Here is a 25,838-nt window from a genome sequence, read left to right on the forward strand (position 1 = left end):
AGTCCTAATGACTAATCAATATGCTCGAATAAATGTTGTTAAAATGCCTAAAGCAAAGTGACAGTTCATTTATCAAAGGGATTTTGACCATGTGCAGCCTCCAAAGAGATTTTTAAATTCATAAAAACTATAGGAATTATAAAGAAATCCACACTGTTCATGTTTCTGAACAGGTTCAGCTGTACTAGCCCTATAATGTTATCCATCATTATTACAGGCTTTCATGCTAAATGCCAAAGTCCCATAAGTTCTTCATAAATATTAAATCCATAATTATATATGCTACATTTCTGACAATTTGATCGTGTTTTGACATGAAAACACTATGCTATCAAACAACTCCCACTGTATCCCTTTTATACTTCATACAGTGATAGGTCCTTGTTTTTTAAAAATTAGCCAGCTGTAAGGCAGAGTGGTGGAGACTGAACTACACATGAAGATATAATCATTGATTTCAAAGCACTTTTTAGAAAGAGTACATCTATTGAATTTGTTTATCTTCTGTTATGAAAGCACACAGAAGTGTAGGAAAGTATCATCATCATAACCTGCTACTCATACATCAATGCCAAAGTAATAAAGGATCCTAGATGACAAAAATCACCTTTGGCATTTCATTGAGAGTGCTAAGTCCAGATAAAATAACACTGCCAATATTTTTTCGTGACTACCCCAATAAAAAACTCTCTGGTCTATTTGCAGATAAATATTACCACATTTCATACATGTGCAACTGATGGATCTACAAGGTTAAAGCCATTTTTTTAAGTGATCTATAGTTTTGGGTGCCTGTTTTGTGTACTCAGACCACAGCTCTCAACCAGCTTCTGAAAATGAAGTCCAAAGTAACTCAATAGCACTGCGTATCATTCAACAAGAAGCAGTAGTCAGTATCCCACTCATTAACTCTAAAGTGCAGCTTATAACTAATATTTTAGAAATATTTGCCTGATATAAATAGGAAAATAAATTTCTACCAATACATTTGTTCACATGCACACAGAGGCATTAACAGAAAGGCTTATCATAAGATAACTGATTCAAAAAATTACAGAGAATTCAGAAAAAGAGTAGACATTCACATACCATCCACATTACATTTAGATGGAGTATTTTATTCTACAGCTAATGCATATGAAAGATGAACCTCCTCCTTGGCAAGTTATTCTACTGTGCAATTCCTTCTATTATCTCAAAAGAATTTGGTACTAGTCAAGGCCCCAAAGTAGATACTGAATTTGACCTGTGTGGACTGTTTCCAAGGAATACATTTCTCACTGAAACTATTCCATGAATTCACTGAATGATCATAGGTGGTGAGAGCTGAGGTCAGAGTTTCAAGAAGTCACAGAAAGGTTTGTGCTTTAAGGCACTTGTCTGGTTACGAGTTCAAGTTCCCTCATCTGGCTTATCCTTGCCACATGCAAAGGAAGAACTCTCACGTCTAAGTGCATGCAAGGAAATGGCCACAGATTGACAAGTTGCTGATCTGGTCTGGAAATCCAGTTATAAGCACAGACCTCTACTAGAAAATATGCTTGGATGAATCAATCACTTTTTTTCCTGATGCTGCTCTTTAAAGCAGTGTCTGGATCCCATCTGTCCCACCTCCAAATATCCTTATCAACTGCCGTGTCTCTTCCATCTCTGTGACGATTTCATATGAAATGTTACACACATTGGAGAATCTCCAAGAGGAGACTTCGACAAGGTCTCAGTCAGCCTTGACTTGAATTGAGGACTCTTAGTTGAAGATCTCTTTTCAGAAGCCTTAATAGACTATGAGGCAGTAGCATATTTAGCAAAAAGAAAAGTCGTTATTTACCTGTCCTTTTGGAAGAGACTTCTCCACAACATCTCATAGGTAACAGCTCTATGAGTTCAGTGAGGACTTGCATGGGAGACAAAACTCTGTCCCATTGGATACTTACACATTTAAGTTTAAATAGAACATGAAAAATTAAGAATAACCATCTACAACACCTCTTTAAAGTACCTTTCAGCAATATATAAACCTGCAGTTCCTTGAGGGACATGACGGACCCTGTACCTTTAGTGAACGCTTTAATTACTAGGCTATTAAATTGAAAAGACACTAGAATTAACCCCCACCTTTTGTGAATCAATCTCTTCCATTTCTATTACGCTATGGGGTTTCTTATTACAGTAATGCGAAACTGATGTGTACCACTCTGTGTTTGAATAATATATTGTAACAAAAAATACGTACAAGGAAACATTTCAGATAGTCTAAACTACTGGTTTTTTGATATTTAGATTCAGCTGTCAAGCTAAAAAGAAGTATTTAAAAAAATCAGTAAAACTCTATATGGGACTAGTCATCAACCTCCATCACAGATGCATAAGAAAGGCAGTACCAGGATCATTCATCTTTTGGAGAGAAATTTGTGATCCTAAACTAGTATATTTAATTGAGCTATATAATGTGCATAAATTACATTAATCTCTCACATGCCTGACAAAATTATGTAGAAACCTTAATGAAAATTACAAAGTTCCAGTCATGTACACAGTAAGAAAATAATGAATTGTTTCTTATCATGCACAGTATATTTTTCTGTTTCACCCACTTCCTGAGAGCACTTAAAAAACTTCACTACTGAAATACCCATCATTTTCACTGCCATCAACCTGTTCTCATCAGCTGGAAGGTTAGTCCAGATTTTGCCCAGTTGAGAGGAACTTACTGGATCAGACTGGTTACGATCAGCATCTGCAGTCTGCCTGCTTGCTTTTAAGTGCAGTTGTGGTGGCCAGCCCTGAGTGTCCTCCAGAAAATGTAAGATGTTCCTACGGTATTTTTATCCCAGAGCATCATCTTCCTCGCTTTGCTATAAAATTGTTTGGAGAGACTAGTACTATCACTAACAACGCTAGTACGATGAAAGGAAAGTAAATGGCAGAGCACTACTGTTAGAACTCAAATATGGTATTTCTGGTAGAAAAACTGCTCTCTTTATTATGAATCTTTTGATGTTGAAACACTCCCTTCCAGGTTCTGTTACAATTTCTAAGCAGGAAAGAGCAACATGAAGGCAAAACGATGTAATTACATTAGAGGCAATAGCGGATGTTGCAAAGTATGGTAGAAGCAAAAGAAATAAAGGATTAATGGCAATTACAGCAATACCAGAAAGAACAGCAGTCAAGTCAGGTGAAGCCAGGCAACAAGAGCAGCAGTAAGGAAAGAAGAAAAAGCAACAATTATCTTATGAGTTTCTTCCCTTCTCACTAAACAGATGTTCACAAAGCAACCATTTAACCTCCAAACATTTGAATCAAAGTCTCCTATTATTAACCATTCGTGGATGTTACTCAACAAAAGCAGTCTACGCCCCAAAGGAACTATGTAAATCTGAAGTAATTTGTTGGTAGTAGATCCTGTAGTTAGGAGTTGTGCTACTTATCTTCATCAGTCATCTCTAGTTTTCCTTCTGCTTTATTTTAATACAGCTTCTCACTTCATTGTCACTACCATAGATGAGATAAGCTTTGGCTATGAATCAAAAAGGTAAAATAATCAATGTTTTATGTATGATGTGTTCAAACATTCCTTGCACTGAGTTGAAAATACAATTGAAAAGTTAAAATTATATAACTCAACATACTGAGTTGAAAATATACTAATGTTGTATGATGGAGAGGCAGTTTCACAGGAGTTCTGTATATTCATTCACTGAAAAATTCACTATTTTTTCCTTTAACATCTGCGCAATGCTTCAGTGTTCCATAGTTAAAATCTGTTTTGATTCATTGAGCTCTCTGTCCAGAGCTATACTTTCTCCTAGGCTGAGACAGCTGTGAGTACTTAGTCTCTTCTTTTTGCCTCTCCTCAGGGCAAATATATGGAGGTATAACCATCTCTGAGTATTTAAGGGATTCATACTTTAGGGATGATAAAAATTAATTGGTGAGGTGTCAAAAGAAAGGAAAAGAAAAAGGACAAATTAAGTCAACAAAAATTAAGAAGAATATAATTACAATACTAATTAGAAGAGTTTTCCAGTAGGAATGGATCATTTAAATACGAACAAAACACAATAATGAAAGACTCTACTGTTGGGACATCTCTTTTACTTGCCAGGCTGTGCTCTGAGAATAGGACTGATAGCATCACCAGATTTTTTTCCCGTATCTATAATTCCAATTATTTTATTGTATTTCTATGATTTACTTGAAGAATGCTCTTTCATGACATTATCAATCTCCCTTTCAGCTTAAATCCCAGTACTACTGCTTTACAAATTAGAAAGGGTGTTTTGTTTTTTCTTTTTTTTTTAAATTTATCCTTGAGAGTGTCCCAAAAAATAACTAAAAGTTATGCAAGTTATTAAGCTCATACATTAAACAGTTGCTAATTCACTTACTAGATCTGTACATTCCTTAGCTTTAATGAGGTATTTCTAGGGCAAAACCAGAAAATGATGCTGTAAGATCATCTGTTTGTACAAAGTATTAAGTCAAAGCTACCTTGAACAACTTTTACACCTTTTATTTTCACCCCTCCAAATTAATAAATTGTACTACCATAAACTTAGAGTCTTCTGAGTGAAATCAAAGATATCACATAGATATTATGATACTGTTTTCACAATAAATATGTAGAGAGCTTCAGCCTTTTCAAAAAAGGCAAGGCATAAAGTAGTCTAAAAATTGAAATTCAGGCATTTTCCCAGAATTTCTGTCCCTTAGATTTTCTTTTCTCATGACCAGAGTAATTAGAAACCCCAGTTTTCAATATAACTTATTTAGGAAGAAAAGAATATAAAGTAGTACAGCATTACCATAACAAACCTAAATGGAAAAACTGCAAAAACACTGATCTGAGAACCAACATAACATTCTGTGAGTTTTGACTTCATCCAAACAGGAGAAAAATATTTGCCTCAAGATTGGCAACAACCTCCCCAGAGCCCTCGTCTAATTCCTATTTGAGTATCTGACCTCTATGAATGCAGTATTATTTGTTTATTTATGTATATATGCAAATTTAACCAACACACTGACACATTGCTTCAGCTGAACGTTTGTGTAATACACACTAGAAGCCGAACAGCTAGGAGGCGGGTAAGTGCCTCTTACATAGTACTTGAAGCCTGGTCACGTCCCCACCATATGCCTAATCTCCTCCACTTGGCCAGTTCTGCAAACATCCCAGTGGTGGCCAAGGGATAAGCAGAGCTGAGAGGCAAGGTCTGCTCCCTTCCACCACCGCCAGATGATATCAGCTGCTCATTTGCCTGAACTCCACATGCTGAAATCATGTGACAGACTGAAATTATCACTTCCTCCTGACTCAGTCTTTGCAGTATCAGAGCTCATGAGTAAAAACAAGAATACTGAAAAACTGCATAGCTATAACAGGTCCATAGCATAATCACCCAATTCAATTTTTAAAAGACTGAAACAGAAGCAGGAAATTATTTAAATCCTTGAGATCAATAAAAATAAACCTACTAGAAATCAGAACGCCTCTGGAGTGATCTTCTATGTTCTCACAACATGGAAAAGTAAATACTTTCGAAAATTTAATTTATTATTGTTTTTAAATAGTTTTACTTTAAAAATTGCCCATTGCAAAAGCGAAATACAACCTCTAATTACAACCACAGAACCACTGAAATTCTACTGTACGGCTTTAATTAAAGTGGATGGTATATCTGAAGAGATGTTTTTCAAAATTCATAATGAGTTCATTAGTAAGTTATTAAACATGAAAATTAATTGTGAATATGATTTGTTTTGTAGGGTTATAGGGTTGACTAATCATTGCTAATGATTTCCTGACTAATGCTCTGCTGCATTTGTGGCCGTTGTGCCACATATGTTCTTCAGCTATGTATTTGGTTTTGACCAAAGGCTATCTCCTGTTATTCAGTATCTGCGTGAATACTACAAGCAGACAAATCAGTCTTCTGTTGGCAAACACTTTTCTGGCAAGTAAAAGCTACAGATTTCTCCTCCTCAGTTAATTGTTGTTTGAAAAACCTCAGCATTTTATTTGTACTGATATACATCATTGTTTTGCACCTCCTAGCAGTAGTTATGCACTGATTTCAAATTCTCAGATTCAAAGCCTGGTGGGTTGACCCAGCCAGCCCCTAAGCACCCATGTAGCTGCTAACACACTCCCCTGTCATGGACCAGGTGAGAGAATAGGAAGAGCAAGAGTGAGAAATCACATGGGTCAAGATACAGACAGTGTAGTAAGTGAGGGAAAGAGAAAGAAAAAAGAGAATGCAAAGGCAGTTACTCATGACCCGCCTCAAGAGGATCAAAGCCCAGTCACTCTCCAAGCAACTGCTAACTTGAAAGTCCCACTCTTTTTTCCTCTACTCCTAGCTGTTATAACGTTATATGGTATAGAATATGCCTTTGGTAATTTCAAGTATACATTTTAAAGTATATAAATACCGGAAAAGAGGATATAAAGAACAGAGGGCCAGGCTCTTTTCAGTGGTGCCCAGGGACAGGACTAGAGGCAATGGGCACAAAGTGATACACAGAGAGTTCCCTCTGAACGTCAGAAAATACTGTTGTTACAAAATAAATTGGAAGGAAAGACTCTGTAACACAAATACTGAAATGTCAGTACATGTGAAAGAATCATTTTGATTACCATACACTAAATATTGTACTGACCAGATTGGAAAACATTATCTCCTGTTTATAGAAATATTTTTATAACACCATCAAACATCAGAGTAAGTAAAATAACTAGTTTCCTCTCATCCTTGTCATTACATATACAAGGGTACAAAACTACTTCTGTCTCTAAACTTGAAAAATAGGCTGAGAGCAAAATTTAGTCCCTGGTCCTTAAAAGCCAATCGAGCTCCCTTTAGAGTTGCTGAAAAGACAGTTAATTAATTGGCAAATAAACAAGATCTGTACTTTGCTACTTAGTGTAAAAAGCATAATGTTATCAAATGACAGCAACACTTTTGGGTGATCGCAGGATGAGGACAGCTGTACTTGTTCACTACGGGAGACCATTTTCTTCTAAACTGTGGTATAATTCAATACGCCCCACAGACAGAAATATACTGTATAAAAGGACGTCATGAAGTATAACTGTAGTCATTTCACCTGATAATTACATTAATAAAAATAAATGCCAATAATAATCACTAGATTAATTAATAATTCTGATAAATTTTGTTCATCTCACAAATAAATACAAATCAAGTAGCAACTATGCAAATGTGCTAACTCAGCATGAGTCTGACCACTGCTAATCATAGAATGGCATAGGCTGGGAGGGACCTTAGAGATCATCTAATCCAACCTCCCTGTCATGGGCAGGGACACCTCTCAACTAGATCAGGCTACTCAAGGCTCCGTCCAACCTGGCCTTGAACACCTCCAGGGAGGGGGCATCCACAACCTCTCTGGGCAATTTATTCCAAAGTCTCACCACCCTCGTACCGAAGAATTTCTTCCTAAAATCTAATCTAAATCTGTTCTCCTTCAACTTAAACCCATTTCCCCTTGCCCTATCAGTGGACACTCTTGTAATAAGTCCCTCCCCAGCCTTCCTGTATGTTCCCTTCAGGTATTGGAAGGCGGCTATTAGGACCCCCAAAGTCTTCTCTTTTCAAGGCTGAATAATCCCAGCTCTCACAACCTGTCCTCGTAGCAGAGGTGCTCCAGCCCCTGGATCATCTTTGTGGCCCTCCTCTGAACACGCTACAACAGATCTATGTCTCTCTTATGGTGGGGACACCAGAACTGGATGCACACAAGAGCACAGTAAAGGGGGAGAATCACCTCTCTTGACCTGCTGACCACGCTTCTCTTGATACATCCCAGGATGCGCTTGGCCTTGCGGGCCGCATGAGCGCACTGCCGGCTCATGTTGAGCTTCTCATCTATAAACACACCCAAATCCTTCTCTTCAGGGCTACTCTCAACCCACTCTGTGCCGAGTTTGCATTTGTGCCTAGCACACAACTAATGTAACACGACTTGGACTGAATCAATTTTGGTACTAAAACATATTTCCCTTCTGAAAACATGGGTTTTAGCTGAAGAAACTGTTGTCAAATTCAGCGCACTGTTCAGCCCCAAAACAACTGAAGGGAAAAACCCTCGAAATTTTAATTTATTTTTTATATTTTGCAAAATAATAAATAATTTATTAATTTTTATTGATTAACTGTCAAATGTGAAACGTAATAATTTGATCTGAAAAAGCTGTTCTTTTAAAACCAGATTTTTTTAAACGTTTGTATTTGTTTCTTGTTTTTATTCACTTTTTTTTCCTCCAACATTTAGCCAAACAAAAATAAATTGCTTGCACAGCCCTGTATCAGCTGTTTTTGTAGGAGACTAGCGGGTTGGCCTGTTGGTAGCCTTAGCTAAGGCAGCTGTGGAAGGTGCCAGTAATGATGATGATTATATTATATGCAGTATATGCCTAGTAAGTAGTAGATTGAATCATCGATTTGTTTTATCTTGATAGCTGAGCAGCTACACAGTAAAAATTATTTTCAGACACTACTGTTTTGCCTGGGATCTGAAGAGGTTAGACCTGGCTGAAGAACTCAGCATTCCAATATTATCAAAATTTCCTTTACATGCTAGTTTTCAATCAATAAAAGCAATTGTACTACAAACCTTCAAATTTTATCTTCTTCAGTCACAGACTTTTAATTAAATTCATACACAGATTTAAATTACAGTTAATACTTAAATTGATCAGCTGTCCTTGGTTGAATCCTCTGGGGAAGCTCTAGTGAAGTCACTTCTTGGACTGTGATTGCTTTTTAACTATTTTATTTGGATAATTTCATGTTAGAAACTAAAAACAGTACCAACCTCCAAGAGCATATGAAGATATTTTTAAGCGCATTCCAAAGTGGAACTCAAGAGTTCATAGCTATTTAAGGGGTTAGTCCAATTTCAAAACTAGATTAGGACTTATTTCTACAAGTGGCATATGGTGGTATGGAGCTCTGTGTTGATCAAAGCAAATGTGGGTTTATTGTACTGTAGAAGTCCTGTGGTGCTTCCTATGAAATTGTAAAGCATCTATTTATAAAACAGTATGGAATGAAAGCAACAGCAGCTCTTTTTTCCCCCCGCAGTCCAGGACACGCCCAGGCACTCAAAGCCATTTTGTTCCTTTTTTGACCTACAACTTGCTCTACGTTTTCAAAAGGCTTGATTTTTAACACACAGCAAATCCCATTAAAATGAATCAAAGCCTGAACACAGTTTATGTGGCAAATTGACTTTTCATTATTCTACAGATTTCAAGGAAGTTGCTCTAGACATGACTTCATTCAACTTAGAACTCTGAAGTACTGTCCAATTTTCCAACAGCTTAAAGCTATTCAATCTTTCTTTATATTTCATATTTTTATTATTCTGCACCACCTTCATACTTTCTAGAATCCTTCCATAGCACTCATCTTAATTTCCCCAAATCTAGCTAATATAAACACATTAGAGTTGAACCAACTCCAATTTGAGAACAAAGTAATTAAGCTCAACAATGATCCCTTCAGTATATTGTTGGCTGCCATAAGCCTTTCAGCTACCATGTACACAGAGCGATTTGAATTCTCCATCATCTCCTAAAAATTGCCGTGCTACCCTCTTCCCAAGCAGCTTTCAAATTCCGCAATCTCTCCACAGCACTGCTGATATATCATTTTTTTATCTCCACCTGCTAAAATCTCATCCTCTCGCACTGCCTCCAATATCCTTTAAACCCTTGACTATCTACTTTGGAAGAGACCAAAAAAGATTTGAAGAAGAGTAATGTAAACAGGGAGAAGTAGCATCCCAAAACAAATTTTCATAGCTTGAAAAAAAATGATCAGTGGAAGCAATAAGCCTTCCACGTATCTTCCACATAAGAACTAGTCAGCTAAAAAACAAGCAAGAGAGAAAGAAAGTAGTAATCAAAAACATGACAGAATGGACTTAGAAAGAAAGAAAAAAAGGCAGAAAAATTAAAAAGCTAAAAATTAATTAAATTTTAAACGATTGTTTTCTTTAGTATTGAAGCTATACACTAAACAGTATATTTTTTCATTTGGATATTTTCTTTACAAAGTTACTATTTAAATACTCAACTACAGTTGAAAGTTTACTTTGTAGATCGCGAATATTTCAAATCCTCCTGGAATGCCTATCCTGGGGAAGAGATAACTCTTAGAAAATATTGAACAAGTTTTACTACCAAATTATACACAAAAAGAAGTAGCATTCTGATTTGTTTGAAAATCCTAATGATAGTAAAACATATGAGTAAAGCATAGTAGCAAACTATGAGGGGAAAAAAAATTGAAATAAATTTGTGAGGTCAAGTTTATTTATAGAAAGAACATCACACAATAAGACAACAGACAAAGCACTTCCTTTAAATGTTAAAATGGCCTATTTGTGTAAATATCTATATCTCATGCTACTCCTTTAGTTTGTAGGATGGCGAGTGATATACTGAAAGCTTCTGCAAAGTGCAACCTATTCTTCCTAGAAGAATTATTCCTTTCATTCTAAGCAACTTGTATATGAAAGTGAGGATGCACTCAACCATGTATGCCATTTTCTCTCTGTTACTCCTGCTGCACAATGCAAGGACATCTTCTGTGGCTTCAGTGCAGGCTTGTACCACTCTCTGATGATGCTGAATGGAGCTAAGGGCTCCCAGTGCCCCCCACAGTCCTGATCCCAGACTGCAAAGGAAGGGTATTTTCTGGAGCACTCTGCCACTCTGGCCCTTCTCTAATTCCCATTAGAGAATGTATCATCATGATTATGAGTCCCTGCCTACCTGCATTCGTCCATTCACCTTGGAAGGATATCCAGACTGGTAGGGATAGGGTGCCCAGGTTACTCAGTGCATGTCCAGCCTGTATTTGGAGATCAGGGCTCTGAGGAGCAATGCAAATGTTTCTGCCCTGCGTGAATACTCAGTGTTACTCTCCCTTGGCTCCCCAAAAGATCAAACCTAGTGCCACGTGCCTGGTATTTGAAAAGTATTCGTTTTGATTGAAACAAAAATATTTTATGAATCACCTTAAAGTGAATGAGTAGGAGAGTGGAGAGACTTAAGAACATGAAAAATGACAAATTGAAGATGTCACTACTATGACTGATGAAATACAGAGGCATTAGGAATAAAAGAGTAGCTAAAAGGACGCTCACCACCCTACTGCAGTGAAATGTCACTAAAAATCAGTCTTAATACAGGAGATAGGACTTCAATAAGGTCCATGTGGCTGTCATTAATGTTGTACTGCAATTAATCTGAAAGAAACTCAAAGAATATCCTGAAGTAGGAGACAATTATTTTAAAATTTGTTTTGGTTATTCTCAACCTATTTATTCAAGAATTTGTCAGCAAGAAAGCATTGCTATTTTTCAGTCATTAACAAAGAGGAGCTGTTCTATTATCATTCCTCAGTCACAGTCCTAACTTCAAGAATGGATTACAAAGTTCAGGAGACAGAGAAAAAGAATCCTTTAATAGACTGAACTGACAGGAAATTTTTTTTCTGTGTTTGCTCTTAAAATATAGATAGAGTGAATTCCTGAAAAAAAGGCATATAATAAAAGGATTACCAAAGTTAGCATGACATTAAAAAAACAATCAAACCTTTTTCTTTTTCTCTAGCATTGGTTCATATAGTTGCACTACTTTGAATAAAAATGAATCTTGACAACAGTAATACCATAAATATTAGAATTGCTTATTATTTCTCTTGGGTTAATTGAAATCCATATACAACACAAAACAGTCAGCCTACAGAGGACACCAAGTGATTTGACATAATAGGTGAGTGGATTATCTTTCTTTTGTCCAGGTGTACTGTACAAGAGAAAATGTGCATGAGTCAAAAAACCCTAGACATTGACATTGGGATGTTGCATGCAAACATGGATCAATTACCTACGCATTTCTCCTTGAAGCATATGGGTATATTCAGTTGCTCCACTGAGTCAAGTGTATGTTCGGAAGGCGTGTGGGTCAAATCTTAACTTCTTGAGAGGAAAGACCTAATTTGGCCTTTTGGCGGACTTTCAATTACCACTCATTATCATTCTTTGTTTTCTTTTTGTTCACAAAGCCTTGCTGGTGTTACAGATTTCTTGTACTTGAACATGATTGTGAACAAGAGTTAGCCATTATGCCACTGATCAAGGTGCAGTACTAATCAGAGCAAGAACCAAGATTTTTTTTGGTTCAATGAAATTAAGCCTGCTCTGCACTTAATAGAGTGTTGACCTGCACTGACCATTGCTGTAGCCAGCAATCCTCTCGGTTCCTCAGGATGGCCACGTTGAAACACACTTTGCACAGCAATCTTTAAGCAAAGCAAACCAAAACCCATCAACCCCCTAACATATGGAGATTTTGTTAAGATATTTTTAGATCTGTGCATGAAAAATGGCATAGTGGTGCAGAGTATCATCACAGATGAATTACCTTATATGTCTGACTTTTTTTTTTTTGGTCTGCTTGCAATTTCAGATTTTCCGGAAAAGAAATTGGCTCAGTATCTCTTCTGAACATTCTTGCTACTTGACTGTCGTGGTTTAAACCCAGCCAGCAATTAAGCACCACACAGTGCTTTGCAGAAAAATGATGAAAATACAGTCCATGCCATAGGGGACATATGATTAAAAAGAAAAGCAGCTTTGATCTGTTACTCCTGTGTCATTCAAGAGTACCACCACTGTAAATACTAAAGATTTTACAAAAGTGTATATGAAATCAGAATACGTTACAAATATCAGAGGTAGAGACACAATAAGACATCAAAGAGGAACGAGTAAAGGGGAAAGAGAAAAAAGGTAAAAAGACTTTTGAGATGGACTAATGTTAGCAGAAAGCAGATTACTAGTTCTTAAGGTGATGGGAGAAAAGGTTCTGTTTAGTAGCATATCATGTTCCCAAATACAAATATTTTTGTAGATACAATTTAAATTTGGTACAATAAATTCATTTTAGCCATTCACCTATGCAAGTGCTTTGGTAGTCATGTCATTTTAAAAATACCTTGACAGATATTAAATATGTCTTGAATTTACCAGTTAGTAAGGTCTATCCTATAAGTCATATCCTATAAGTCATATGCATGTAATTGCCTATCTCTTGTTTAAACAAAGCATCATCATTGCTGTTGTGGCAACACACAGGATCTTAACAAGCTGCAGTTAAAACCCCACTATTAGTTGTGGAGCATGTTTGCTTTACAGAGTCCATGCTGACTACCAAAACATTGCAGGAATTTCTGCAAAGCGGTGTTGAGGCTAGTAACAGAAACTAGTATAATGGGCCTTTTCTAGGGTAACTGAGATAGCAGCATGTACTAATCAGCTGCCACTTTCTGAAACTCATTACAGTTTAACAGCTAAGTTGGTAACTGATTGCAAATCCTAAACTGCTCCTTCTGAAACGCTGGACTGCATTTCAACCTGCTGCATCTTGTTTGCAGCTCTACGCTATTGCACTGGCCAACAAATGCCCAGATTCAAGGTTTAATTTCCACCAGTAGATGTGGTAAGCATCCTTTCTGCCTTTTTTTTTTTTTAAATCTACAGATCCATTTTTCCCGAAAACATGGTTACTGATTTTTTTATTCCTATGGTTATTAATCAAGTGAAATATCTTTTACATGCCTTATTCCAAGAATCTAAGGAAGCGATCATGAATCACTTTTTCTGGTGGCACAAATTCCTTGAAAACAGAAGTTACTATCCATATGTGTTTTCATTAAAATATGCATATCTTACAGAAAATCAGAGATTAATTTTTTTCTTCTTCTCACCTTAAGCAAGTCTCGCATAAAAAAATATATCAAAAGATACATTGAAAAAGATCTTGTTGAAGTAATTCTTTCTAATAAGTAGTGATCATTATCTGGAGGCCATCTCCTTCTCTATAAATTCCTATGTGTATATAGATTTCCATAAGGAAACCTAAAGGTACGTATGGCTTATGCCACAAGGACATAAAGGCATAAAAGTTCAAAGGGACAGTGCACTCTCCTCCCCCAGATTATAATGGCAATGACATTAGACAAACCTAATTTTAAAATATGTTGTACTTTTTGCATATTCCATTCAATCTTTAGTAAAACTGTGTTCTCATACACACTCAGGCAATGTTGGCTGGTCTAAGCTAGGCAGTGTTTTAACATTAGCTAATGTTTGCAGGCGCAGTATGAAATCATTGAAGAGGATTCATAGAAAAATGGGTTATATTATAAAGAAAATATGGAAAAATAGTGGAAATACATGCAAAATTATTTGCAAGGTGAAAAGGGGAAACTATTTCAGGCACTCAGTTTCAGAGACAATTCAGGAAAAAAAACATTTTAATAAACTGATTAGATAAATAACATCAAGCATACACTCATAAAAAATGCAGTAAAAAAAACACACTCAAACATATTCCTGGAATAAGATGCATTTTGGGCTGTTCATACTTCAAATAGCCACACATGTTAGTAATCACACCATATCCATTCTCAAGTTCATATGCATTCTGCTGTGTTTCAGATGTTTATCTGATGGACTCACTCTGAAAAATATGTATGATATAGGGAGTGGGATCTGATAACATTACTAAAAACAAAAAGTAGTTCTTACAGAACAGTTCCAGTACTTCCAAACACTAACTAAAGACTGTTTAAAGAGGCTCCTGAGAAGCAGAAAGGCTTTCCAAATGTAAAACCTAATATAGAAATGACAGCTCAATGCCCCAGGCTGTCAGCTGGGAAAGCTCAGGTTAGAATTTCGGAAAGCCTAACTATAATCTTCAGATAATCGGTAAAAGTCTCAGCCTCAAGACATGAAACAGTATCATCTCATCCATGAAAACAGGGCAGGTGGTGTTTCAATAGTAGTTGAACACTTGACTTCTTATAAGGCAACACAGGGCAATGAAGAAAAGGCCAAGAGAAGTACATAACACAGTAGGGAATGGAGCTCTGTCTTAGGATCCTTTTGTTTTATACACTGGACAGTACCATCTTCTCTTAACTGCATATGTTTAGCCTGTTTCTTCATACAGTGGTTCATGATACACATTCCTCTTAGGAATGGGAAAAGAAACACTGGACATTTTTATTAGATATTTGAATAAGAAAAAATACCCAAAGTAATGCAGATGCATTTAGGGTATGAATGAAAGATAGATTCTTGTCAAGACATATAACAATATACCATCTAGATCCATCTTGTCTGAAATTAATAAACTAATCTGTTTTGGTCATTCATCAAGAAAGATGACTTTTCCCCAGAACAACCTGGGTTGTTCAAAAAACAAAGCAGCAATATCTGTGACTGTTTCTGTGAAAACAATAACTATGAACGGTTTTGAACAGTTTTTATAAAACAGGATCCACTACAAACAGTGGAGTAATTATTGCCTTCCTCAATCTTTCTTTTATGAAATAAAGATAGTGAACCTTTTCAGAGGTTCACGTTTACAGAGAAAGTGAGCATGAGGAACAATCAGTTTGGAACACACTGCTATAAATGCAAAGTTAAAACTCAAATGCACCACTTTTTCTTAAAAAAGCATAGTAAAGAAACTAGGGCTCACAGCACTGCAGTTATGCTTTCTATTGAGGATTTCTAATATTCATAAAGCTCTTATCGCATATTATTACTTCTAACAAACATCAAAGCAACATGTAGCCTTTTTCATTTAGTGATACTGGATTAAGTCTAATTCCTTCAAAACAGCAAAGATAAATTGGAAAATTCACAAAACCAGTTCACTAGCTAAAAGTACTATAAGGTGCAGAGTGAAAGAAAGATGTGATAGAAGGGTGTATTAATAATGGACTGGAAAAAATAACCTCTTAACTAACCATTTACCTACCTAATATTTACCTAGGAGGACCCATATGTATTTCATGAGAAACACTTAACCTATGAATTAATGTTTGCTTCAGTTCTATAGCAACATGACAATGACTACGGAAAAAACGAGTCCCCAAAAGCTGTTGACTTCCACTTCTAGGACATGAGCATGTGGGTCAGAGTGGAGCAAGGACATTGTTCCTGCTACTCTTGTGCTTGAAAAAAACCCACTAGAAGTTGAAATCAGCTTTTCTAGAACAATGATAGAGAAGAAGGAAACAATAAATTTCTTAAGGCTGGACAAGATACTTGAAAGCTTACAGGCATGTTTTCTGAAAGAATATTGAGAACTGAATGCTGAAGCCTAAGCAAGTTTTGGAGAAGCTTCCATTCATCACATTAGGACTACAGAAATCTCATTCCTCTCTCAGACTCTTTTTGAAAAATTCTTCTTAACCAGGAATTATATCTACAATGAGCATTCTAGAACAGCTGACATCTAGAGATGTGAAAGTTTATATAAAGTTCTGATTTGGACGGCTACTTAGGAGAAATACTATATTGCAATTTTTGATTTTGTTCTTATCTCATTCTACCCATAAACCTTATTTCCTACCAGTATTACAATTGCTTTGTTGTAACTGAAACAACCAAACAGCGAATGAAGTTTTCCATGTCACCTGTTAAACTCATGAATTCATGAAACTGCTGCCTCTTTTCCTCCAAAGACAACAGGCATGAAACAGTAATTCATGTACTGCAGTAACTCTGCTTTATGCTTTTCACACACTGCCTGCAGGCACAGTGAATAGAATTAAAAATTGGAACACAACACCAACAGATCTTGTTCTCTTCTCTATATCTATGCTTTTAGCTCCCACACTCTGACTATTTATTACAGCTCCTACAGCTCTGGGAAATTACAGACTCACAGATACTGTGAACACAGCAGCCCTCCTCCCTTCAGGCTCTCCTTCCCAGAGTGAAGGGAAGAATGGCAGAATGAGCATGCTGTTCCCTCCCCATTTTTGAGGCTGAGAGCAGTGGCCCATGCACAATTTCATACCAAGGAAGTCACAAGCAGGTGTTACCAGAAAGTTTAATGACAACATTGGATGAAGATATATAATTTTATTAACAGGCATTCTGCATTCTCTTAGTATATTGTATATATTAGTACATTGTATCACTGTCTTTGAACATCACTTCACTTCTTACAGCAAAGAAGGGAAGCCTCTTCCTATAAAAGCAAAGAGATTCTATACCCTGCTTTGCTGCTTTCCCTCTTGTTAACCAGTGGGCACGAAAGAACTTTCTTGCATCTCCAACTTTCTGTTTGCAAATGAAGGAAATGTCCTATCGCTTCCAATAACAACTGGAAAGTGTTTGGGCATTGAGCACTCAGAAAACAGCTAGCTTTCTACATGTCCTCAGAACTACACATATAATTATCTTCTCAAAATGGAAGTTTCCAAGGAAACAAGAAAAAAGAGAATATGAAAAATGTAAATTTAAAAGAGAAAAAACACACAAAAAGTCTGATGTTGATGTTGTTTTCCAAATTCATATACATGTACACTTCTATTAAGTTGCAATTACCGTCCATGTGCTTACCATTTCATGCATATACTAACAGTACTAGTTACTCGGACTGCCAATATCAAGCCTCTATCATGCTACCAACTGCATATTCACAAAGGAATGCCTGTTCTAAAAAATTATTATTTAAATAGACAATAAGAAGCCTCAGTCTCATGTTGAGAGAATTGAAAAAAAAATCCCTAAATAAATTGTTGAAGTTATAAAGGAAAACGGTATTTATAGTTTTATTGTTTATTGTGATAACATGGTGTATTTTAAGTACAGGTGTCTGATTTTGTGCTTTCACAGCATTTCATTTCATTGTTGTTCTTTAAGAAAGTCACCAACTTATCTTGACTAATTTTGTTTTTCTGATGATCTTTTGTTAAGACTTTGAAACAGACCTCTAGGTCTGAGTATAATGTAATAAATGTTGGGCTGCAAGTTCAAAACAAAAAAAGCAAACCTAAAGCAGTAAGAAAGGAAAACTGTATTTCCAGATAGTCTTTACTTACTATTGGACCAGGACTGTTCATCCAGCTTTAAACAGAAAATTGGATCAGATGACCTTCTACAGTCCCTTCCAACCTGAATGATCTGATAGTCTTATGAGATTGCTGTTTTCGGAAATGTTTTCAGAAATCACTTATGATTTAATTTCTAAGGAGCATCTTATTACTGGCTTCCCTCAGACTGAGTGGAAAGGTAATGGCATTGCAACCTGTAAAATCATTCCCAATCCCTATTGTTGGCAATGATTTTAACCTGTTCTCTGGGATGTACATGTTATACTGCTTGGATGAAAGTCCATGATTAAGAAAAAAAAACAAAACACAAAAAAACATGGAGGAATAAAGAACCAAAGTCTTCACTAACAGAAGTCTAAAACTCTTAACAGAAGAATGAGAACTCTGAGTTTGTACAGACTGCTCTTCCTGCGTCGCTTTCAAAGCTCATGACTATGAGAACTCTTTGACCACTGTGCCTACAGATAAAAAACTCCCACACCAAAACACATTTTTAACATGAAGGCTTTCCTCAAATACAGTATTTTGATGCAGTTTTCACTGCATAAAAAAAAAAAGACCAAACTTGTTTGAGCTATTATTAGCAGCAGAACATTTGTGCAATTGTATATACCTTGACTACCTTGTCAGGAAATGCATAACTAGAAGTAGCAAGAGCTATAGTTCACTGATGGCTAGTAAATCACTTGCTATTAATAGATCAATAATTGGCTTTGCTCCTCATTTGATTAAATACATCAACTGAGCAATTTCTCCCTGAGACGGAATCATGTTGTAAAGTGATGTGATCTCCAAGAGGCAAAAAGGTGAAAAAGCTGAGTTTCTGCATTGTCTTCTCAGTCTTCTCTGTTCTCCTTGATCTAATTTACAACAGGACTATTGTATTCTAAGTGTTTACTTAAATATCTGAACAGTGAAAAGAGAAGTTCTGACCTAGAAAAGCACCTGTGGTCAAGTCCACAAATATTACGTTGATATCATGAATTTTATAGTTTTTACCAGTGGCTTCAATTCAACCAGGATTCCACTTCCTGACGAATACAAAACTGTCTTTTTTTTTCCAAGTTCTTTGCATGGGCACCATACTGCAATGGTTTACATAGAAAGCTCTGTGATGGAAGAAGCCATATAAATACTTGCAGCTGTGCTGTGAAATGAATAGGGTGTCATAATATATTTAGCAAATAAGGCAATCCTCTAAAAAAACTCAACCCAAAACAAAAAAGAAATAGAGAAAATGTACGTAAAATTAGTTCCCTAGCTTAGAAGCCATAGACTGAAGTCAAGACATACAGCTTAGAAAGAAAATGTACTGGTTTCTTCCTCACTAACACACAAATCACTGCTGTGCTATGTGTACAAACCATTACAGGTGTTACGCAAACACTGCGATGTGATTATTTGTTACTGTCTAGGTTAAAATGATCAGCCTTTGTTTTTCTTTCTCTCACTTACAGGAAAAAAGAAAGACCACCTAATAGAATATCTCTAGAAACTCACTTTCCAGACAAAAAAAAAGGGGTTATAAAGAGTTTCTAACATAATTTATCTTTCCATATCAAACGTGAAAATATGTAGAAAGAGGTATCTGCAAAATATACCCAAACATTTCTGAGAAGCTTAAAAATGCAAGTGTCTGGATTTGATTATCCCTTAAAGTAATTTTTAGTAGGTGGTTATTTTGTGTGCTGCTTACTTGTTCTTTAAAATCTAGAAGCTGGGGTAAACATCTGCAATTGCAGGATATATTTCTTTTATTATAAGATATACATATACTAACAAGTACAATTTAGTCCTGAAGTAATAGTCTTACACATTTAAAAAAGGAGAATTTAACACTACTCAGTGTAAACTATGAGCTTTCTATGTGCATTATCTCCAGCTCACGTCCCCAAATAAATTCGCCTTCTAAGTACATGCCCGAAGAAATATCCATATACTACTTTTCTGAAGCATATGCAAGCAGGGAGCTTGTATCCATCAGCAGAATCTAATCACAATACTTCTAGTTATGAACATGATTCGAGATCCTGTACATTAAGGCCCAAGAAAAAAGAAATTATCTCCCCCTCTACAGAGTCTCTGTGCTATGCTAAATTAAGCAAAATAATAGCAACAGAGACAAACCATGCATCAGAAATAGTTCAAAAACAGCAGGGAGGAGGGAGAGGAGTAACAAGCATTACAGTATCTATTAACTAACAGAATGCTTATGGAAATAGGGATAAGATGCACATGCTTGCCAAAAGAATCCCTAACTATACCACCATAAGAAACTATACCAGAATAAATTCATGAGGGGAAGCAGCTTAAAGTATAACACTGTAAGCATCCAGTCATTAGTTTCATCTGAAACGCATTGTAATTGCTCCTGTCGCAAAGAACTCATTTCGCAACCATGAAAACGTGTTATATGTCTCCACTTATGACCTAGTACCATTAAAGATTTATTTAACATTAAATGCTATTATACATATTAGAGGATAGGTAAAGTACTAGGTGCATGTTAAAATAGTTTCTAAAACTGAATTCCTTCTTTATGTGCTGTTTTACTGACTCTGGAACAACAAATACTTTTATCTTTCTCAGTTACAGGTAAGACTTGCTGAGGAGGCACATACAGCACTACTAGGACTGTTCTCTTCCAGTAAAACTACACAGCGAAATAAGAAACTTAAATGAATCTCCTTGTAGGTAACAGCATATCACATTTCTCATACAACCACATTACGGACCATGCCAATCTCTACGTATAAGGCACCTGATTAACCACAAATACTCTGCATTTAAGAAACTGTTTCAGAGATAATAGTGGAAAAATTCCAATCCTCATTCAGTCAGCACCCTTGCTGACAGTACCGTATGAAAACTGACAACCAGAAAACCAGGATAAAGTTCAAAGCAATTTTTCAATGTCTCTATTGATCAAACTTTCAAAGTTACCCTGTTTACCAAAAGCTTCCTGCATTAAGGAGCCACAGATCTGAGAGAACACCACACAGATTTCTGGTGCAACAGAAAATTCATTTCAGTGGTAAGCAAACAAACAAAACTTCCTAAGAAAATTTCTTCAGTACTTTCAATTATTTACCCGCTTGGGAACCTCAATGAAGGAGAAGAAAGTATATTCACTGATCAGACGGGTCTAACAGCAATACCTGTTGAATTGTTCAAATAAAGTTCTCTAACACCATATTTAACCCATTCTCAGCCTACCTGGTGTATTCAGCAGCCGGGACATCTTGCAAGAATAGGAGATAAACTGCTCGCAGTATTCAGCGCTACTGGTTATGGCAGAAATCTGGTCCATTGTTGCACTGTAGTTGAGCTGCAGTACAGATAACTTTTCCAGGCTGTTGCCTCCCACAGAAGTCTGCATTTGCAGATCATGGTATACAGTTGTCCATACTTTATCCTCTGAAAGAGACAATATAAATATTATAAATATTATTATAAATAAAGAGATTAAAAAAAACAGACAGCGGATTTGAATTTAAATAAATCTAGGCCTTTGACAAATGATAAAAATGCTCTGCAAGATATTTTTTGAGGGGCTAGTGAGGAAGAAGGGCATTTCACTTGAACAATCATCATGTGAGAGCGTAGTTTCAACAACTCTGAATTGATGAAAGGAAGAAACTCTGATTGCCTTTGTAGTTTTGATAACCAATATATTGTGTGAGGAGACTTCCTTGAACAATTGATGCTAATAGTGATATACGGAACTAATAAGGATTAGCATTGATTAGAAGGACACAAGGCTGATGCACTAAAGACTCAAGGTTTCTATGCGAGGAGATTTCACTGTACACGGTAAGTTGATGTGGGCTGGAGAGCAACGCTGCTTTGCAGTACTGTAACAACAGAGATGCACCAGATTCTTATGCAATTACATCATTTAATGATTAATACTAAAACACTGCAGTTTATCAAGGTTTTTACACTTTTACTCAAGCTATGTTCCTAGGGTAAACCAAAATTACTGCTTATTGATACTTGAATATTTTAGAAGAGCAATACCCTAAGACCTCATTGATTGTCATTATGGTATGGATATCAATGTAAGAAATAACAGAAGTAGGAGACAACGTAAATATAAAAGCTTCTGTTTAGTTGTGAAATGACGAAAGGAAGGGGGAAAGACAACCTCATCTTTGTGATAAGAAATATCACAGCATTAGCTGACTCTCAACACTTCCCACAGCCTAGTGCACATGCAAAAAGTGTGTAATATTCAGCCTACAACAGACTCTGTATGCATTACACTGCTTTACTGAACAGCAAGTCACTAGAAGTGTTACTGTGCATCATTTGTCAGTAGTCACCAGAGGAGATTTAAGATGAGATATCATAATAATGAAACAGCACTCCACACTCCTCTGGTTGGAAGATTTGTGGAAGTTGGAAGGTAGTTTAGAAAGGAAACAAAGAAAAGGCATAGAAATTTTCCTGTTACAGACCAACAATTACTTTTTTTTAGAGACACATTCCACAGAGAAATTAGAAAAAATATTATCTGAGAAACACACAGAGTTTCAGAAGTAAACCAATGAAGATTCAGTCAATATTAGTGATCCTGTCTTCCCATAAGAATACTATTCTATCACTTAGGTGTGAAGAACTTTTAGATTCAAGTTGACTAACTCCGGTATAAAAAAACCACTATCTCAGCTGATAGTTGCTACTTATAGAGTCCATCTCAAATAGACAAGGACTGAAATAGGTCAATCCTCCTCTATGCTACTACGAAAGACTGACAGCAAATAAACCCCAGAAAACTCTTTTTTTCTATAGATCATCCTTTAGCATATTACCACAAAGCTTCCTACAAGTGCCTCAGGTTTTTTCACTAGCATTTATCATGTATAGTTCTCTCATGTTTTAAGTTGTTTTTCTGATTTTCTTTTAAATGTTCTTTCTGCTGTTTTATATACTGCTACTACTGAGGGCCAAGTCAAAGAAACATGTCTTGGACTTGGAATAGGAAATGCAGAACTTTAAAAAAAATCTGTAAGAATTTGTTCAGGTGCCTTGAACTGGCGTGCACAAAAGCCTTGCTTCCTAGATGAGCCAGCCAGTTCAGCTGTTCCTGCAGAGCAACACCACTGACCACAGTTGTCCTTCCAGAGATGCAGAGACGAAAACATGCCATGCTGCTAACTTTGCTATATTTATCACAAAAACACATTCTCCAGGGAGATCATCTGGCAGTTTCAGAGAATTCTAATTCACCTGACAGATGTGCCTTACAGCAATAAAAAAAAAACATAAAATGTACTACATAGCAGCATGTTTACAATCGTCTATGTAAATCTCATACCTGTTAATGCAAATCTTTGAGTCATTCCAACACTTGTGGCCTGATACTTTGCTTCAATATTTTAACTACGTGAAAATACTGTGATAAACTGAGGTATACTCAAAAGTGCTTCAGTACTTCTTCACCAAGTTCTCAGAAATGTGCTTACAAACACCGATGAGTTTTAGGTGAGACCTAGAATAAAGTTATCTTTCCATGTTATGATTATTATCTCCAGGACTCTGTACTCTGCCTTATTTTTTCAGTCTTAATTTTCACTGCATAGTGTCAGGCTATTTTGGATTACATGGAGTCATGCGGACCCATGTGTTTGTAACTGATATGGTGCAAGTCTTTCTAATCAGATGTTGGGAGATAAGGTAAGAAAAGCAGACTGATCCTCCACAGAGAGTACACATCACTAGCCAAATGAGATGAAATTCAGCAGGTGATACAACATAGTTATTATTTTAATATTTGTATCCTTAGTCCAAAGCTCTATATCAAACACAATACTATTGCTACAACAAAGAAAATAAAAAATAAAAAAGACAGGGGAAAAGATAAAGAATAATTATTATTTCTGTATTGCTTTAATCCCACTCCCAAGTACCAAAGAAAACTTCATAATTGTCACATGTCAAGTTATAGAGAGAATACAACATGGTTTTGTTGAGAGCTTGGGATGGAAGTTTCCTGCAGATTCATTCTCAAGAAAGGATTGAGATAGTTTACAGATTCACTGACAGCAATGTCTCATTTTTGGCAGAAAACACTGTATGTGTAAGCTCTAATGTGTTAGTAAGGCATGTACCAGGCCACTTAGAGTCTCATCTTTGATTTCTGAGCCAGCAAAGACTCCTAGACTAGCCATTAGGAAACCATAAGAATGTCAGTAGCAATAGGAGCTGTGTTAGGCATTATATCTGTGAAGGGCGTTCCTTTTGGATACTGAATTCTAGCCAAAACAGCCTTGACACTTCCCCTCCCAGTGAGGGAATTTCAGGATTTTCTGTAGCATGCTGTACGGAAGAAGATAAACTCGTATTTGTGGATGGATCTAGGTTGCCTTTAGGTCAGTCAAATGTAACCTCTGAACAAATTTGGGATCTTTCTGTCAAAGTATCTATTTACAAATATACATATATGTGGATAAAGTCAATAACCATTTCTAGAAAAGCATCTCAATCTCTTCCTGCTGTCTAGAAGATGATAGGAGATTGATTAGGGTATACTTGGCTGGTTACTGGAAGGAAATCTAGCTCCCATTTCACCTGCAACTGACTTGTTCATAGACTGGCTCAAATGACTGATGAGCACTTGATCGTAGTAAGGAAAAATATACTGGCTTACCAGTGCACAGGGCACTCCCACTGTCAAGCCTGAAATCGGTTGTCAGACTCACTATACACGTAGGATAGAAGCAAGGGACACAGAGGCTTACAATTCCTTGACATCCAGCAAGCTGGCTTGTCCAAAATCTGCAATATGAAAGATCTGTGCCTACAGGTCAGGCATAAAGAAAGCATGGAGGAAAAGTTGCGGCTGGTGTACAGGAAGGAAGCTCCTTGTCTGGGAGTAGGATTTTACACTCTTCACACATTTTTCTGATTTAACGAGAAAGCCCTGCCATGAGGCATTGACTGAGACAGAGTCTGGAATAACCCTGGGGTCTTTCCTTGGCTGGAAAAACACACTGACAGAGTAGCATGGACATAGCCAAAAATCTGTCTCCCTTCCCCACCAAGAGCAGACTCCTGCACCTCATACAGAGATGTCTGGAAAGGCTTAAAGGAGAAAGTTGCCAGGCAGGAATCTCAACATTATGCATTGCATGCTGATTACAGACTGCTTTTTCCCTTTTAGTCTAAACTATTTGTTAACATGACAATACTTCCCAAGGAAAACAACTAGACATTTATAGTTTAAAACTAGTGCGACCTTCTTCATTTATGGCTCCAGTTTCTCAGAAACTGCTTGTTATTTGACATCATTCTTCAGGAAGATTGAATCACTAATCTGCTGAGTTATGAGAGCATCATATTACACTACATGTTCTACCTTCACATTTCTTTATGGGACAGCAGGATGTTTTTTAGCAGGCCAGCCTGAACGTACCACTTTGAAGTTATCTCCAGGAGATGACGTTCAGGGGCAGTGGCCCCTCACACATCCTGCAGCAGCTGTGCCTGGGCAGGAAGCAGAGCAGAAGGTGTGCAGGTTCTGCCATGTCATTTGCTGCCCTGCACTGCTGTCTGTCCAAACTGCGGCAAGGGCCATCGCTTCATCGCCCCCCCCACCCAACACACCTGAAATGGAGATCTCCTTAGAGTAATACCAAGCATTCCATAAGACTAATCTTCTTTTAAGAATGTTGAACATAGGTTTGCTTATAAGAGAAGCCAACTTCCTTTACAGAAAAGGTAACACAGATAATTCACGCTATTCCAAATACCTGTATTATGCCCATTTATTACCAAGGCATTATTCCCACATAGCTGAGAAGTGAATGTGGTAGCCATAGCTTACATATCAAAATCTGCAAGAAAAGCTACCCTATGTTTTCTGACAATTGT

General features: G+C 36.7%; 1 protein-coding gene across 1 annotated transcript in view; it reads right to left on the bottom strand.

The window, feature by feature from the left end:
- CNTNAP2 (contactin associated protein 2) overlaps positions 1-25,838 on the bottom strand; it is a 1,148,354-nt gene that overhangs the window by 315,476 nt on the left and 807,040 nt on the right. The window contains exon 13 of the mRNA XM_086615189.1: positions 21,180-21,380. Coding sequence (XP_086471315.1) covers positions 21,180-21,380 — 201 coding nt within the window. The remainder of the gene's footprint in view (positions 1-21,179; positions 21,381-25,838) is intronic.

Source organism: Tauraco erythrolophus, chromosome 7 (genome assembly GCF_009769465.1).
Source record: "Tauraco erythrolophus isolate bTauEry1 chromosome 7, bTauEry1.pri, whole genome shotgun sequence".
NCBI lineage: Eukaryota > Metazoa > Chordata > Aves > Musophagiformes > Musophagidae > Tauraco > Tauraco erythrolophus.